We start from the raw sequence: 17,200 nt of genomic DNA on the forward strand, positions 1-17,200 counted from the left end.
TTTATGAATATTTCCTCCTTCAAGGTCACTTTCTGGTCTAAGCTTGAACTACATTTTGTCATCATGGCAATATCTGATCCAAGTAGCAAACATTCTTTGCTAAGGAACATGAATTATCAACTACTTTCCTGAGCAGGGATTTACCAAATAAACCAGAAGAAAGTCTTACCTGACCCTGTCTCCCACCAAAAGAAAACAAACAAACAAATAAACAAACAAAAAACTTTAAGTAGGTAGGTATAGTGTGAGACCAGCAGAGAATTATTTGGGGTTTTCTTAGATATATAACCTGAATTCAGACTCCTTTTAGGAAAGATAAGAAGCAGTTATGGTTATTTAACATCACTATAAATAGTCCAGACAGGCCAGTGTACCTTTTCTGATATCTGAATTTAATGCAATTTAGGGTTGAGATGAAAGATTCTAAATGAAGTAGACAAGGACCCAATTCCTGAACTGCACAGATACATCCAATTTATATCCTTAAGTGAAATGTATTTCTAGATATCTGCATTTATGTGTAAAAATATTTTTGTTCCACCATCAAAACTTTTTTTTAAAGAGGAATTTTTTAAGTTTAAAGGTGGTAACAGCCTCAAAAACTGCTTATAAGTCTCTGAGTTGCTTTGGCAGAAGCAGCACATATCAGGGAAGGGGTGAGGTTCAGTGTAAACTTAAACTGAGACAAGAAATAGGATGGGACAGGTGGTTATTGCTGTTTCACGTGGTACCAAAGTAAAGAAACAGATGAATATTCCTGTAGAACATAAAACAGAGGTTTCTAAGATTTATTCAAGTGTAATTTGAAAGATCTTGGTAAATAATGCAGTAAATAATTGGCTAAAGGCAGTTTTATTCCACAGTTGACTAAAATCAACTGCCCCAAAGAATATTTATTAGGTATTAATGATTTATTCAATTCCTAGGAAGAACTTTTCATCAGCTTTGAGAGTCAAGGGTGTAAGTCTGAAACAGCACTAAAAGGATTAAACAGTAGATTATTAGGGCTAAATTACATCATTCATGACATATTCTCTCTGCATTTTTGAAAAACTCATCGCTTGTGAATTTTTGTAATAACTATGTAGTCACTATTTCTCAGTCAGGAGCAATGCCTGCATGGCTTTTTCTTAATATGGAATGAAAATGTTCTTTTCATTTTATCATCTAACAATGTACCAATTTAGAAATAGGGCAAATGAGTCTTAATCAATCATAAAAAAGTTCTGAGCTCCATACGGAAAAGCTATACAATCAACATTATGTAAATGTATTTAGTAACTCAGATGGTATTTTATGGAAACATGGCTCTGCTTGCTGAAATGAATGCAGGTTCCTGTGATCAACAGAACTTTATCACTGTGAGTCATGCGATGACTCAGCTCTCATCACGCCACTCAAAGTACTGTGGAACTGTACTTTATGCCTGCCTGGTGGGATTTGCTTTCCTGTGCTTTGCAAAAACACACTATGCATGTGTTCAGTCTGCTTCTGATTTTTGTTGTTGTTTCGCAACAATTAAAATAGTGCTATGGATACTTAATCTTAACTGTAAATGAAATGACAAGAAATCGAATCATGGGAAATATTTACTCTAAAGAAGCCATCATAAGAGTTACAAATTTCCCTTTATCACTTTTTAAAGGCTGTTCTAGACACGACCACCTAACATCCTCTTGAAAAGCAGGGTGCATCTGAAGCGCACACGGCTGTACCTCCTCTCCTCTGCAAGGAAGCATGAGTTGCCCCACCTCCCGGCAGACAGCTTCCAGCCTCAGTTGCTTTAGGGCTTGCTCAGCTGCAAAGAGCTTCCCAGCTGGGGCGCACATCCTTCCCCAGATGCCCACATTCTGTGGCTAACTGAGGTATAATGTTAAAGCCCGGTGCTTTCCTCTCTATAGGGACAGCTCTCATTGGATCTGGTTTGCTGTAGACTGCCTTTGGGGAAGGCTAAGCCTCATCAGCCGAGGTGCAGTTCCACTCCTCTCTCCCTCTTTCTCCTCCCTGGGCTTTGATTCCTAATAACCTTCACGACAGACTCAGAGAGTTTTCCTCCAAAGAACCTAGTCAACAAGAAATTCCTCTCTGAGGACTCTCAAGGGAACAAAATGCCTCTCTGTGGCTCTCATCCTTGTCTTCTCAAAACAGCTTCAGGTAGAAAATTCCCATCAACACTTCCAGTTCAACAGGTCTGAATCTGGTGCATAACTGATCTCTTGGGCTCACATCTGAGAACAATTTGTGTGTGAGTGTGTGAGTGTGTGAGTGTGTGAGTGTGTGTGTTTCCTTCTGTATTATTTATTTAACAGCACTACATATAATAGTCCCATGGCAGCAGGAGTTGGGAGGTAATTTTGATTCCCCATACAGCGTGTTCTACACGTCTAGTCTATTATTCATGTTTCTTAACGTGTAGAGGACTGCTCATTTCTCCAGGGATCCACTTCTTGCTAAACAAGGATGCTCCTGAAGTAATAATGGACAGCTTCTCTTTGCTCTTGGGATACTTATTCTTTGTAACAGCTTCAGTTTTTCTTCAGTTCAGTTCTACAGAATTCAAACTGTCCCCTCCCTCAAAAAAAATCCCTAAGGGTTTCTTAGACCAAATCACCACTCACTGTAAGCTCCATACTTTGAAACACAATAAGTTGCTGACATTTTAAGTAAAAGGAATGATGCTTTGAGGGGATTAGTAGCAGATGCTAAAGTCTTGCTTTTCCTTTTTCAATTAGCTTTAGTGTAGTACAGCTTTTTGAACAAAACACTTATATTAGCGTTTAAGGACAATGCATTATATTTTTCTTCTTCTATATTGCAACAGTAAGGAAAACCAAGTCTTGATAAATGCCAAAGTGATGATTTTATAATACAATAAAGGTAAACAAATGAATATCATGATGCAATTTAAAAATCTAGGAAAACAGACATGTTTTTAAAAGCAAACATTCACTGAAAGATACTGATATTTAAAAGCGAAAGTTCTGTTGTCAGTTGTAAATGAGAATCTGAGATGTTTGTAAGGGAAAAATTGTCGGGAAAGCAGTAAAACAGTTCATGCCCATGGGTACAGTCTTGAGAATTTGTGACAGCCATTATAAACCCGAAAACCATGACCACGGCACCCATGGGAAGCATGAGACAGGACATAATCTTATCTGAATGTGTCCTTGGTTCTTCAGATAGTTTCAGATAACAGGCTGATGGAATGATAAAAATTAGCGGAGCTGCACAAAGTACACCCTGTATGTTGGAAACAAGAAACACGATAATATTACTGGATGGAGACATTCTTTGAACAGTTTTCATAAGCATTTACAAAACGTGTGTTTCATTGAATGTGTTACAAAGTTGATAGGTCCCGCTGAGTCAAACTGAGAAAATAAAGATAATTCCAAGAAAGTTTTTGAAATAGGATTTCCTTCACCAACAGATTATTTCCAAATGATAAGTCAAATAGCATAACTGTATATCAAACTAAGACAAGGGTAACTACAAAATAATATTGAAAATAGAGCAGACAGCAAGGTTAATGTTTGACAAACTATTGCAACTTCTCATGTTTTTATTTACATCCTGTTATTTTATATATGTATTTTCATTTAAAATTAGTGTGTAGCTCCTATGTCCTTCAACCTGAATGATCCCAGTTACCCCTTGGATACAAGTGAAAACTTTTGGGAAACTGTACTGGGAATATTGTTTCCCTCTTTATCTGAGCTTTTATGGAGGAATACATTCATTCCTCTGTGAGAAGGGAAAACTATAACCCTAAGGGCATTTGTCATGAAACAGACTTTCTAAATCTTCTTTCAAGTAAAACTAAACATAGTAATTGCCCTAGAAAATAGACAGAAGATCTAGAGGATTGTAACTCAGCCATCCTCTCCCACATTAACTAGGGATAAATCCAGCCTTAGGGGGGATGTCAGATTGAAACTAATGAGTACTAGGGTTATTCATAATAAAAATACCTCAAGTTACTGACTTCAAAAGAAAATAATATTTCAGCTTGAACAGGCCTAATTTTCACTAGAGACTTTGTAAATTTCATGTCAAAAGTGAAGGCATTGTAACTACTATATTTTTCTAATTACATTAAATGTGAATTATGTTGAGGATTGAATAATGTAAGAGAAGTAAAATACATTTAAAATATTGACAAATGTTGTATTAATAAAGCATAATAAAATAATTTTCTGTGTAGATTAGAAACTTATAAGATACAAATAATGGATTATAAAAATGAATTAATGTATCATTTCAGTTATCTTTTTCCTTGACAAAAACAGAGAAAACCTACTTATTTAACAACAAACAAAATCCTCAAATACAGGCTTAGTAAATACAAGTAATCCTCATGTTGTACACCAGACCTCTGTACATGTCTACCCTACAACTGGCTCTTTGTCTTTGATGGTTTTCATTTCTCCATTTCTTCCCTATTCAATTCTTTTTTTAATTTTTATGTTGCTTCATACCCTGGTAATCACCATTTTAGTTTCTTTGTATACGTGATTTCTAAAACAGCTCACATATATATATATATATATATAACATAAATGTATTACATAACATATATATATATGTTATGTAATACATTTTTTCTGTCTGGCTTATTTCACTTAGAATAATATTTTACATATCCATCCATACTGGGGCAAATGGTAAGCTCTTCTATTGCTAAGCAATTAATATATTATTGTATTTTAAGGTACTTTAAAATGAAGTGAAAAGATAATGAACATTTCCAAAAACTTTGAAGTTCATTTTCATGAACCTTTTTTATGTGGCACATTTTGAATTTGTGAAGTATCCTACATATACATCTTCATATACATGACACCTTTTCTTTATCTATTTTTCTGTCAGTGAGTATTTTAGTTGTTTTCATATCTTGGCTGTTGTGAGTAATGCTGCAACGAACATAGGGATGAAGGTATTTTTACAAGTTGATTTAATTTCATTTCCTCTGGGTATATTTTCAGAATAGGGATTTCTGGCTCATTTGGTCGTTTTATTTTTTTAAATTATTATGATCCTCCATCCTGTTTTCCATAATGTTTGTACCAATTTGCATTCCTACCAATAATGACTTTGGATTCCCTTTTATCCAAAATCTCATCAACATCTTCTCAACATCACTAGTCTTGTATGTTCAGCTCTACAGTCCAATAAAAAAAAGATTTATTTGAAAGGTAGAGTTATAGGAAGAGGGGAGGGAGGATGGTAGGAGGGAAACAGAGAGGGAGACAGGAAGAGAAAGAAGAAGAGGGAGAGGGAGAGAGGCAGAAAGAGAGATTTTTTGTTTGTTGGTTTAGTCTCCAAATGGTTGCAATGACTGGGGTTAGGACAAAGTCAGGATCAAGGAGTTTCACTCGATCTACCGTGTGGGTCACCTTCCACTGCTTTCCCAGGTGTACATGTATGGTGTTGGATTGGAAGTGGAGCAGATGGGACTGGAACTTACATAGGTATTAGATGCTCTTATCACAGGTGCTGGCTTAACTCTGCCACAAACTGGTCTGCATTTTAAAATCAGGCTGTTTTTCTGCTGTGGAGTTGTAAATGCTCTTCATAGATTTTAGAAATTAAACCATTATCAGATGTGTGATTCACAAATACTTTTTCGCAATAGATAAGTTGCCTTTTCATTCTGTTTGTGGTTTCCTTGGCTGTGCAGAGGCGATTTTGTTTATTATAACCCAATTTATTGATTATCTTGCTTTTACAGTGACTGAAAAGGATATATTAAAGTGATTTCTCTCAATGTTCTATTTTAGGAATTTTATTATTTTAAATCTTGTATTAGGTCACTTAATACAGTTTGAATTGTGTGTATGTTTGATGCTGTAACAAAAGGGTTCCATTTCATCATTTTGCTTGTGAAAATCTAGTACAGCATCATGTACTGAAAAGGCTATTCTTTCTCCCACTGTGTCTTCATTCTTGACCCTATATGTTTGGATGCATTTCTGTACTCTAAATTGTATATCATTGGTCTATGCTTGTTTTATGCCAATACCATGTTGATTTGATTACTAAAGCTTCATAATATGATTTTAAAAGAGGAAGTGTGATGCCTCCAACTTTGTTTTCATTATCAGAATTCCTCTGGATATTCAGAATGTTTGTATTCCTTACCAGTTTCAGGATTTGTTTTCATATTTCTATGAAGATTGCCATTACAGTTTTACTAGGGATTAAGTTGAATTGTGTTTGTTTTAGATCGTAGGGATATTTTAAGAATATTAATCCTTATGATTCATAAACACAGGATATCTTTCTACTTATTTGTGTCTCCTTCCATCTTATTCATCTTTTAAGTGTGCAAATCTGTAATATTTTTTCTTTTCTATTTGAGAGGCAGAGAGACAGAGGGCTTCCACCCCTGGTTCACTTCCCAAAACCCGCATCTTCCTCTGAGTCACAAATTTAATCCAAGACTTCCAGGTGGGTGACGGAAACCCAATTAACTGAATTGTCACTAATGCTTCCCAGGATCCACAATAGCAAGAAAGTCGATGAGCCAGGTACTTGGCACAGGATGCAGACATCTTAACTGAAGTGTCAACTGTTAGGCTAAACATCCCCCATTAGATATTTGCATTAAGAAAGAATTCCAAACTCTCTCAAATAATTTTTCTGGATTAGTTGTGATGACCATGTAGCCTTTCTCTTTTATTCTGTTATGTGATGTATCACAAATTATATGTTCTTCAGCCATAAGCAGAAGCTTTTAAAGCATGTAGTTAAAGGCTCCAACATACCCTCAACATACCCAATTAACTTCGTTGTGTAACTAATAGTTATAGTATTGAGTAACCAATATGTTAAAAACAATTGCAATTTCTTAACCATCTTCTGTGATCACCTCATTGTCAATTCAGTTTTAGTTTATACACAACATATAACATAATATAAATAAAATAACATGTTTTACATAACATCATATCCTCTTAAATTAACACAAACATGTGGTATCTGAACTTTTGGGATTGGCTCATTTCCTTAGCATTATGGTTTCCAGTTTGGCCCATTTGGCCACAAAGAACTGCATTTGGTTTTTTTTAATAGCTGAGTAGTATTCCATGGAGTAGATGAACCATAGCTTTCTTATCCAATCCTCTGTTGATGGGCATTTTGGTTGCTTCCATGTTTTTGCAATTACTGATTGTGCTGCTATGAGCATAGGGGTGCATGTTGGCTTCTCATAAAACAGGTGTTTTGGGTATATTCCTAAGAGTGCTATTGCTGGATCATACAGTATGTCAATTTTGAGTTGTTAATTGATCGGGTTGATAATCTGATGGTTCTGCCCTCGGACCGGACAGGGTCTCCCCAGGAAGCTGAGGAACTAGACTGGACTATAAGATGTTGGACTCTATGTTTAGTTTATGCTTGCAAAGAGGGAATCTCAACTGTACTTGATCAGTGGATATGCAACAAGGTGGAATATTCCACATGGGGGGAGGGCGGGGTGATTCCCAGTTCCAACAAAACTATATCACATAATGCAATGTAATCAATGAATAAAAAAAATAAAGCATGTAGTTAGATGTGAATTGCGACAAGCACATCCATACAGGATGCCTAGGTTTGAGTCTCAGCCCCTTCATTGCCACTTGCACTTCCTCTCTTCCTTTTCCCTCCCTTCTTCTCTCCTCCCCTCTCAAAATGTTTTCTGTTTAAAAACATTGTTATTGCATAAATTTGTAAGTATACATAAAAGCAGAGATAAGTGTAAAACAGTCTAATGTACTGATCTATGGCTTACAAGTTTTTTAACATTCGTTTTGGCAGACTGCTTAAAAAATTACAGCCGACTGATTTTGTATTATGTAAAAAAGGTTACACCTTTAAAATAATTATTTCTCAATGTCATTATTAATATATTTCAAGTACCATCTCAATGGTACATCTCAATACCAAAATATTACAACTAAAATTCCTATAGTATAACCTCTTTATGTTTCATAAAAATAAAAATTCAGAGAAATGGCAATTAAGAGTAACATTCTGAAGTCAGACAGATACTATCTAAAAGTCTGGGGAAGTATGGAATACACTGCATGGTAAAATTTTCCATAGTAATAAATATAAGAGGAAATACCAAGACATACCAAAATATATTGCCATTCACAGCACCTGAGTACAAGTGAGTATCATTAAAGCACACAATCAAGAAAATACCACTTGTCAGCTGATACTGAATGAATTACGGATGTGACTTCATAACACTCTTTCATGATACTTGGAATTGACAATATTTTTTGTGTACAGAAAATACTGTAGAACTCAGTCCATGTTTAAAGAGGGGGGGAAGTCCTTTGCTTTGAAATAATGATGTGGGGAGGGTGGGATATTCAGATACAAACATGCACATTTGTTTGAGCCTGTAATCTCTTTGAGTAGACATGAATATTTGAGGCTAATTCATCTGGGGCTGCAAAGTGGAGGGTGCTATCAAGATGAAAACTGTTACCATGCTTCCAAGAAGCTGTCAGCACTCACTCAGCTTTCAGCAACCCTTTCAAGTCTCATTTGCTGGGCAGTACAAAGCAGCGGGTGTTCTATTTATGATACAGTTCTTAAATTGAAACTCTGGAAATGAGAATAACATAGCTGAAGGTTCTACTGGAAGAGGTCCAGTACATTGATTAACTTGTCTACAAACCTGGTACTTGCTTGTGATTGGAAAGTTTTACCTGCAGCTCTTGCTAGGGCTCAGGATCGTGAGCCAAGGGACAGTGTTTTACCTTCTGATGTATTCTCTACCAATTAGTGCAGCTTCCTTGATCTACTTAATGTAGAACTGCCTGAGGGAAAACCCTCGGTTTTGGAATAATTTTTGAAATTGCTTTACAAGACATAGAACTGTAACTACTTGTTAAAGATAAAAAAATAACTTTTTTTTTTTTTAAGATAAAGGCAGGTCAGCACTACTATTTTACAGCTTATAACATGGAAAGCAAAGAAGGTGCTGAAGAATTTTGTTGGCAAAACAGTGCAGAAAAGAAGATAAATCCCCTTTTACTAACAGAAATCTCTTAAATGATTCAAGGAAGATGAAAACTAGTGAAAGAGTCCTTATTTTCCTTTAAACTTCCACTTTATGATCAACTTGGACTAATGAAATATCCCTTAAATGAAACTCCCTGCAGCTCATGAGGTCTCTGATTGCTTAGACTGTTGAGTGCTTAAGCACTTGAGTTCCTGCTACTTGTGGGAGACATGAAATGAGTTCTTGGCTCCTGACTTCAGCATAGCTAACGCCACTCTGTTGAGGGCTTTCGGGCAGTAAACCATATCCGGAGTGAATCAATGAGGAAAGATTTGTTTCTCGGCCTTTCAAATAAATATAAATGAACAAAATATAAAAACTAAAACTGCAATTGTATTTACCTTTGGATAAATATTGCTTTCTATTCATTGTTGTCTTATGAAAGCACAAATTTAAAAAAATGGGATTAAAGTTCTAAATGGGTTTTGTATTAGTGAATAACTAAAAGAGCATCAAATAACATGCTATATTATCTAATTATACCAAATAAGGTGATTCGGGTCCGGTGCTGTGAACCAGCGGCTGGAATCCTCACCTTACACATGCCAGGATCCCATGTGGGTGTCGGTTCTGGTCCCAGTGACCCTGCTTCCCATCCAGCTCCCTATTTGATGCCTGGGAGAGCAGTCAAGGATGGCCCAGGGCCTTGGAACCCTGCACCTGTGTGGGAGGCCCCGAGGGAGGCTAATGGCTCCTGGCTTCGGATCAGCTCAGCTCTGGCCATTGTGGCTGCATGGGGGCAGTGAATCAGCAAATGGGGAATCATCTTCTCTGTCTCTCCTCCTCTCTGTATATCTGACTTTCCAATATAAATAAATAAATACATACATACATAAATACATAAATAAATAAATCTTAAGAAAAATCATACCTGGGACCAGTGGCATGCCCTAGCAGCTAAAGTCCTCGTCTTGAATGCACCGGGATCCCAGATGGGTGCCGGTTCTAATCCCGGCATCTCCACTTCCCATCCAGCTCCCTGGCCTGGGAATGCAGTTGAGGACAACCCAAAGCCTTGGGACCCTGCACCGTCTGGGAGACCTGGAGGAAGTTCCAGGTTCCCGGCTTTGGATTGGCGCAGCTCCAGCCATTGCGGCCACTTGGGGAGTGAATCATTGGACCGAAGATCTTCCTCTCTGTCTCTACTCCTCTCTGTATATCTGACTCTCCAATAAAAAAAAAAAAAAAAAAACAACCTTACTATTATAAGAATGTTTTCACTAGACTTTACAAAGGGGTACTCTTGTCATACACAGTTTTTAAAGGGATTTTCAGAATGAAGGAAATAAATCCTTAAACACACTTACATTGAGCTCTAAAACTATCCCAAGGCAATCAATCAGCAATGACACCACCATTGCTACCATAATGATGACCACTGTCACAGCAATGTGGAAAACGGAGGAGAGAGTCCCACCAAAAAACACATTGGCAATTACCTGCGAAATAAAAAGAATGTTTTGAGAGTGGCTGTCAGAGGCATGCACGGGTTAGTAAGAAAGGTTTTCATAATAGCATATACCAAAAAGATTATACTCAAATCTCACCACTGTGAATGTTCTTTTTCCAAGCACTTACACATATGCATGTATATAAGTAGACTGATATTTTTTGTTGAATTATTATATTCCTTTAATCATAGTAAATGCTAGGAATACTGGATCCCAGTGTCTGAATGCATACATTCCTCAAGATTCAGAAAGCCCTTGGGAAGTTACCACAGTCTTTCTTTTCTCTGAGCCCAGCATAGTCCACATGCTATTAAGATTATTTGAATGGCTTCTAAGGAAGCAGTTACCACATTTCCCCTAATAACACTAGCTTGTAATATCCCTTTTGTTAAAATCCCTTTTGTTACATTGAATTCTATTTTTTTCTCACTTTTCCTTGGCAAAAAATGGAGGTGAGTTTATCGCCATTTCGCAATAGTCCTCAGATCTGGAAATCTATCAGCAGTTACCTAGGTCATATGTCTCACACTGTGATATGATTTGCAAATAGGAAATGTCTAGAAGATGAACATTCCAACTCTCATAATTAACATCCTATTCAGAGAAACTCAATCAATCCTAAGAAGCAGAGATCAGTTTGTGACAGGACAAAAAAGATCAAATAGAATGTAGAACCAAAAGAAGCTTTAGTTATGTAGACTGCCTCCCGTAGAGTAATCTGCTTTACAGAATTTCTGAAATGTGTTTGGCCTGTCTTGTCTTGAGGTAGGGCTTTAAAAAAACAATAGGTAAGATCTGGACCAGAATTACAAAATGAGACAATAATGGGAAAGAGAAGAAAGGAGAAAGAATAGGAGTAATATTTATCAAAAGCAAATGAGAATGTGGTTTGGACAAAGTGGTGATGCTGTGCAAAGAACAGCCAAGAGCTGGCATGGTTAGGAGTCGGGGAGACGCTGGGGCATCCTAAGAAAAGCATGGCTGCTAATAGGCTGTAATGCTCAGATACTTCCCATACATCAGATACTAACACAAACTGTTAATAATGTAATAGTGATATTAACAACTGTTAGTGATTATAACTTATCATATTTAAATTATTTCTGATAGAGGCCTCCAATAGGTATGATTATATGTGAAAGGTGACTTCATGAAGGAAGCTAGTGAGGGAAACATACCAGCGGTAGACAGCCTTTGTGACAGCCTTGTATGTAACTGGTTATCTTTGTGTAGGAATGATATTGATTATGTTTATGTCAGCTGCAGTGTGTGTAGAAAGAAGAAACAGAGCAGAAACGGAATGGGTGAGGCAGATAGAATATTGCTGTGTCGGATTACTGCCCCAGCAGACGTCTTGATTGGGTCTTTCTTCCTGCCGCGGCAGCTGGGAAGGAAACTTGGGTTCCGAGTGCCACAGACAGAAGTGGCTGCAGGTGAAGTGACTCAGACTACTCATAGGCAGTTTACCAGAAACCACCGGAGAGTGCACCATCTGTTCCTGCTGATCTAGATATCCGTTTTGTAGCTACAGTGCTGGGCAGAAGTTAAAACCATTTCCTGCATCTGACAGTAGTTAGCATTCTTCTGAAAGGTTCTTAGATGTTAAAAAACAGCCTTCTGACACTACCCTTAGCTCAGCCTGGGTAGAGTGTCGCCGGTGGTCAGGCCAGGGGTTCTCAGGCATTTGTAAGCGAGCAGAAGCGCTGACTGTAGAACACACATTCTGCCAGGCGTCTCCCTTTCCTCAGTGCTGGCAGGAGGCAAGCACCGGCCTGGATTGAGAGGGCCTTCCGTTACTTAGTGCATCTAAAGCACGATAGACATTTCCCTTCACACATTAGACTCATTCACACGGTGCCCTGTGTAGACAGTCCAAGGCATAGATTCTGAGACTAAGCCCTTTCAGTATGTTTCCTGAAAGAAGCACTGTGAAGCAGGATCATGTTTTACTGCTGACTGGGACACAGGATGTTCAGCCGAGGACAGAGGAGGTTCCTGACAAGCCTTGTTATCTCATTTCATACAAAAAAAAATTTACTCACTTTCAGCTAGTCTTCCTGTGCAAAGCCAGATAGACTACAAAACATAATTTGAAGCTGACTTTATAACTAAATATACATACATATAATAAATTACATATTTCTGTCATTGTTTATATTATTGTATGTTATATACAAGTGTTGATTTAATTCTATTACCATATTTAAGTAGAATGTATAAATGAAATATGTAACTACTAAAGTTAAGGTTTACGTTTCACGTTGGTTCTTGATAAAATACAAGATATTTTAGCTTTTTAAAAATAGCAAAACCAATTACAGTCTAATCTTTAATGCACATTGACTTACAAAAGAACAAGATAATATTTTTCACAATACGTTTTAAGCCTATATTTTAATTTCTTTTTAAGAATATTTAAAAAATTCAGCACTCTTGGCTAGGCAGTATTAACAGCTCTCATTCATTCACTAATGCAGTTGTATAAACATCTGTGCTTATGGTGATTTGAACCAGAACATTATTTCCGAACCCAAATTTTGAAAAAAAAAATCTTATAAATACATGAATATGCATTCATCTTTAAAAGTGACATAATTAAAAGGAAAATTTTAAAAATTTTATCAGTTTTCCTTCACTTATAAATACGTAGAATTGAATTATTTACAAATCTCGCTACATTGAGGTGAGGAGAGCAAATACCTGGGTAGAGTATTGGAAAGGAACATTGCCTACCTCTCTAGTCACAAAGCATTCAATTGGGTACGTCAAGATGACAGTGATACCATAACAAAACCTGCCAAATGTCACCAGGTCATCACTTCTGCAATAATTTTCAAATAAGTCTCCTAGAGAAAAATATAAAATAAATTTAATAGTTACTAGATGTTTGAGATAATTATGTAGCTAATGAAATGTTACATTTTTGTTATACAAACAAAGCACCATGAATAGGTTTTCACTTAGTTTAGAAAACAGATTATGATATCTAAATATAAATTCTTGCATCCAGTAACTATGGAGCTGTTCACTGCCATGAAAACCAGCAAATATTCCACTTGAAGGTAAATTTTCATTGTGTTTGGTACATTTGTATCAACTTCTGAAAAATAATTTGCTCACTATCTTCCTACATCAGAAGCAACATCTTATATTATTGTAAACTGGCTTTGTACATTTGCTTCTGGTCTTTGTTTCTGGTAAGTAAGTGACTTCATTATCAGAAAAAAAATCTTGTTAAAATAAACAAATTTCCTTTTGAAATACTATTCATAGTTCAAGAACAATCCTGAAAGGAAGAGTTGACCAGTACATCTGGGAGCTGGATTTCCTGTATATCACGCTATAGAGGCTAATCCATGGGCCACAACAAGGACATCTTTCATGTCATCTGAGGTGCCTAAGTTATAGGCTCTATTTGAGAACTGGGAATATTCTGCTAGTTCCCAAAAAGCATTATATTTAATTAGTTGCAAACTAATTAATGGACCATATAAATGGAGCCACACATGCTTGTACAAATTCTTATCTAGAGTTTGTATATTCTCAGATATCAATGAAGCAGTACAGGATGCTAATGGAGGCCCGGAGGTCAATAAACACCATGGATGAAACTGAATAGTCGAGCGTGCTTATTTTTGGAAAAAAACATGCTGTAACTTTAAAACTGCAGTGAGCGTTTTTCAATTAAACTGGACAAAAAAAGTAGATCAAAGGCACACCACTATAGTGTTTATATAAGAAGGAAACAAAGCAATACCATTGTACTTTGCAACATTAAAAAGCTAAATACCTACCCTAAATGACCTTCATCTTTTCACCTCCTCCACTTGCTGATAACAAATTCACAGTACATTTTTGGTATCAAGAGATAATGCTACAATGCAGCAGTGGTAGCATGTTGCTGCAAACTTGATTGGAAAGGTTCTAGCCCTCTGAGGCAAAAAGACAGACGTTTACAAACCTTCACCAAGAGATGTAGGTTCAAAATTCACTAGCGTTGTCTAAAAGAATCTAGAATTCTTCTTGATTTGTAAGCTTGAATTTACTGTAAGAGGAGTCATATACCTAGGGTCAGATTTGCCAATTAAAAAATGACGAGGAGTCACCATGTCAGCTTCCAACTTGAATTTGAGTGTGTGTTAGGACTGACAGCCAAGAGAAAAGAACATCATCAAACACCTACCTGCCAACTTTGTTGTATAAAGATTTGACTGTATTTGAATTATTTTCTCTGATAAAGACATCAGGAAAGTGTGGCAGGAAAAAAAATTTATGTTTTTCAGAAACAATATTCAAACCAAGGTCTTCGTAGAAAAGAACCTGCAGGACATTCATCATGGCAAACTATGTTGCAATAGCAACACACGGCAGTATTTTCAAAGCCAGTTCTTATCGGGACATTCAGGGTCACTTTGTTACTCTAATCTAATGACACGTGTATGTATTGCCTTTTGGATGGCCTTGCATTGTGTTGGCCATCATTCTGTGAAGCCTTCTTTCTTCACTTCCTGGGAAATACCTGGCTAAGGGTCACTTTCAAATGGATTATGGTTGAATAGATTGAGAGAGCAGAGAGAGAAGGGAAGGAAAACTGGACTTGGAAGTTACTAGACTTGTTTCATAACATGTTGCCAACCAGCATGGGCCAGTTGCTTCATTTATTCACATTTTAAGGAGGAGAAGAACTAGTTATTCCACTTGCTTTCAGAGGGTGATTTGAAGGTCAAACAAGATACTAGCTTTGCGCAACCTGTGAAATACATGAATCGCAGCATTTGTCCAGCTGTCAGACTATCCTGACCCTGAATATGACCCTGCAAAGATGAGTGCATGTCAAATGAAACAAAATACAAGAGGGAACTTCTTGGTGCTGAGTCTGGGGGGGAGAGGTGTGTACAAGGAAGGAGATTACATTTGAGGCAGAGAAGGATGGGGCTGGTGTTGTCAGAAAATTTTGTGATCAAGGCAAGAACGGCTCAAGCAGAAATGACTTACAGATAACAACCTGAAGATGAGAAGAAAGGTATGAACTAGAGAGAAATTTATGAAAACAACCAGATAATTTGTTGAGAGAAAAAGGCAGACAACTTGCCAGAATCAGTTATCTAGGCGGGGTTGGGAGACACAGCAGAGAGAAAAAGAGAGTCAGAGAGAGAGAGAGCAAAGGAGAAATAATTTTAACAACAAGCAAGTGTAGTAATGATAACATTGAAAGGCTCTTTCCTTCAACAGGACACTTCAACTCCAAGAAAGTTGTACTTGTTGACTGATTTAAAGATGTAAAAGAAGATTGGAATCAAGTAGACTGTTAGCCTTGAAGATTGGAGGAAATTGGTACCTCTGAATGTGACACTACAATAGGGGAGTAGGGAAGAAACCAAAAATTTGTGTGCTCAAAGGTTAAAGGAAAGGAGAAAACATGGAACTGAAGTTAGCAGTCTAAGACAAAAGTTGGCATCCATAGCAAAGGAGTAGGAGTGTAGAGGAGAATGGGTGGAAGCGTGACCCTTTGACATGTAACACTGTGCGTACCAGTATCCAAAATGAGCATAATAATAAATATGCTTGCACCAATTCACACGAGCACCAAAAGATGACATGACTGAGTCTTGCATTACCTTGAGTAAAGCCAGTGAATGTTATGTATCCACATGTCGCAAAGAGCATACAGATAAATGCAGACACCAAGACAGACATATGGATAATGCGGGACCACTTAGCTACTGTGGGCTCTTCCAAGGAACCATAAACTAAGAAGCAGTTGTGGTGGCAAATAAATGCTGCACGATAAAAAAAAAAGTGGAAAAATTGTTGTTAAAGTACGCACTAGGTTTCCTTTTGTAATCCTGAAAATTAATATGTGTGTAATACTATAGAAAGTCAATGAACTTGGGTTTGAATATATTAGTTTATTCATGCATCCGAAAATATTCTCCTTTAGAGGTTCTGGGAATAGCAACCTTTAACATATCAGGCTATGTCACTCTCGATATAAACCAGATCAATCGGATCTTCTCTCCAATTTTCTTTTTGCTAATCACCCTTCTAATCTTAGGGAAAAATATAAGGAACATCATAATTTTTAACTCATGACTTCTTTTGCCATCTGTAGCACAAACTAGCTTTAGATCTCTGGAGACCTCATAACACTTTGTGTGCAAGATTTTTAAAAAGTCCAAAATATTTGCTAGACTTCCAAATTAAGAAATAAGATTTCTCTGACAAGTTCTCTACATGAGAAACAAGTTTCTTCAAATCACAGCAAATTTCAGTGATGAGTGAAGAAAGCTTGAGCTTCATTGTACACCAGCATAGACTAGATCATATGCTGCTAATTGGACACCTAAAACAGGACATCTGTGATCCAGCTATAAAAGTAAAACACAGCCCTCTTTCATGTGTACTCACCAAAAGACATCACCCCAACAGCCTGAATAGCATTGGGCTTGGCAAATACCCAGGCATCTTCTGTTTTGGGTCTAGAAGAGAGTTTGATAAACTATTGAACAAATATAAGCATAGCAGAAAATATGACATGGTGTTACTAATGTAAATTTAATATCTTGAAATGAGGAATTAATAGGAGTCTGACTGATCTTATTTAATCATAAACTAATTTTCTGAGAACATCCTTGTTATTTTTTAACCCTTGCCTTCTGAAATGCATATCAAATACTTGTATATTTTC

General features: G+C 36.9%; 1 protein-coding gene across 3 annotated transcripts in view; it reads right to left on the reverse strand.

Annotated features, from left to right (window-relative positions):
- Positions 1-2,280: 2,280 nt before the first annotated feature.
- The window catches only part of SLC38A11 (solute carrier family 38 member 11), a 51,725-nt gene continuing 36,805 nt past the window's right edge, over positions 2,281-17,200 (reverse strand). For all 3 annotated transcript variants that reach the window (XM_058664210.1, XM_058664209.1, XM_058664211.1), the window contains 5 exons: positions 16,921-16,991; positions 16,131-16,292; positions 13,246-13,358; positions 10,369-10,500; positions 2,281-3,240 (listed from right to left, as the gene is read on the reverse strand). In XM_058664210.1, the coding sequence (XP_058520193.1) occupies positions 2,947-3,240; positions 10,369-10,500; positions 13,246-13,358; positions 16,131-16,292; positions 16,921-16,991 (772 nt within the window). In that variant the 3' untranslated portion in view covers positions 2,281-2,946. The remainder of the gene's footprint in view (positions 3,241-10,368; positions 10,501-13,245; positions 13,359-16,130; positions 16,293-16,920; positions 16,992-17,200) is intronic.

The sequence above is a fragment of the Ochotona princeps genome, chromosome 5 (genome assembly GCF_030435755.1).
Source record: "Ochotona princeps isolate mOchPri1 chromosome 5, mOchPri1.hap1, whole genome shotgun sequence".
NCBI classification, from domain to species: Eukaryota; Metazoa; Chordata; class Mammalia; order Lagomorpha; family Ochotonidae; genus Ochotona; species Ochotona princeps.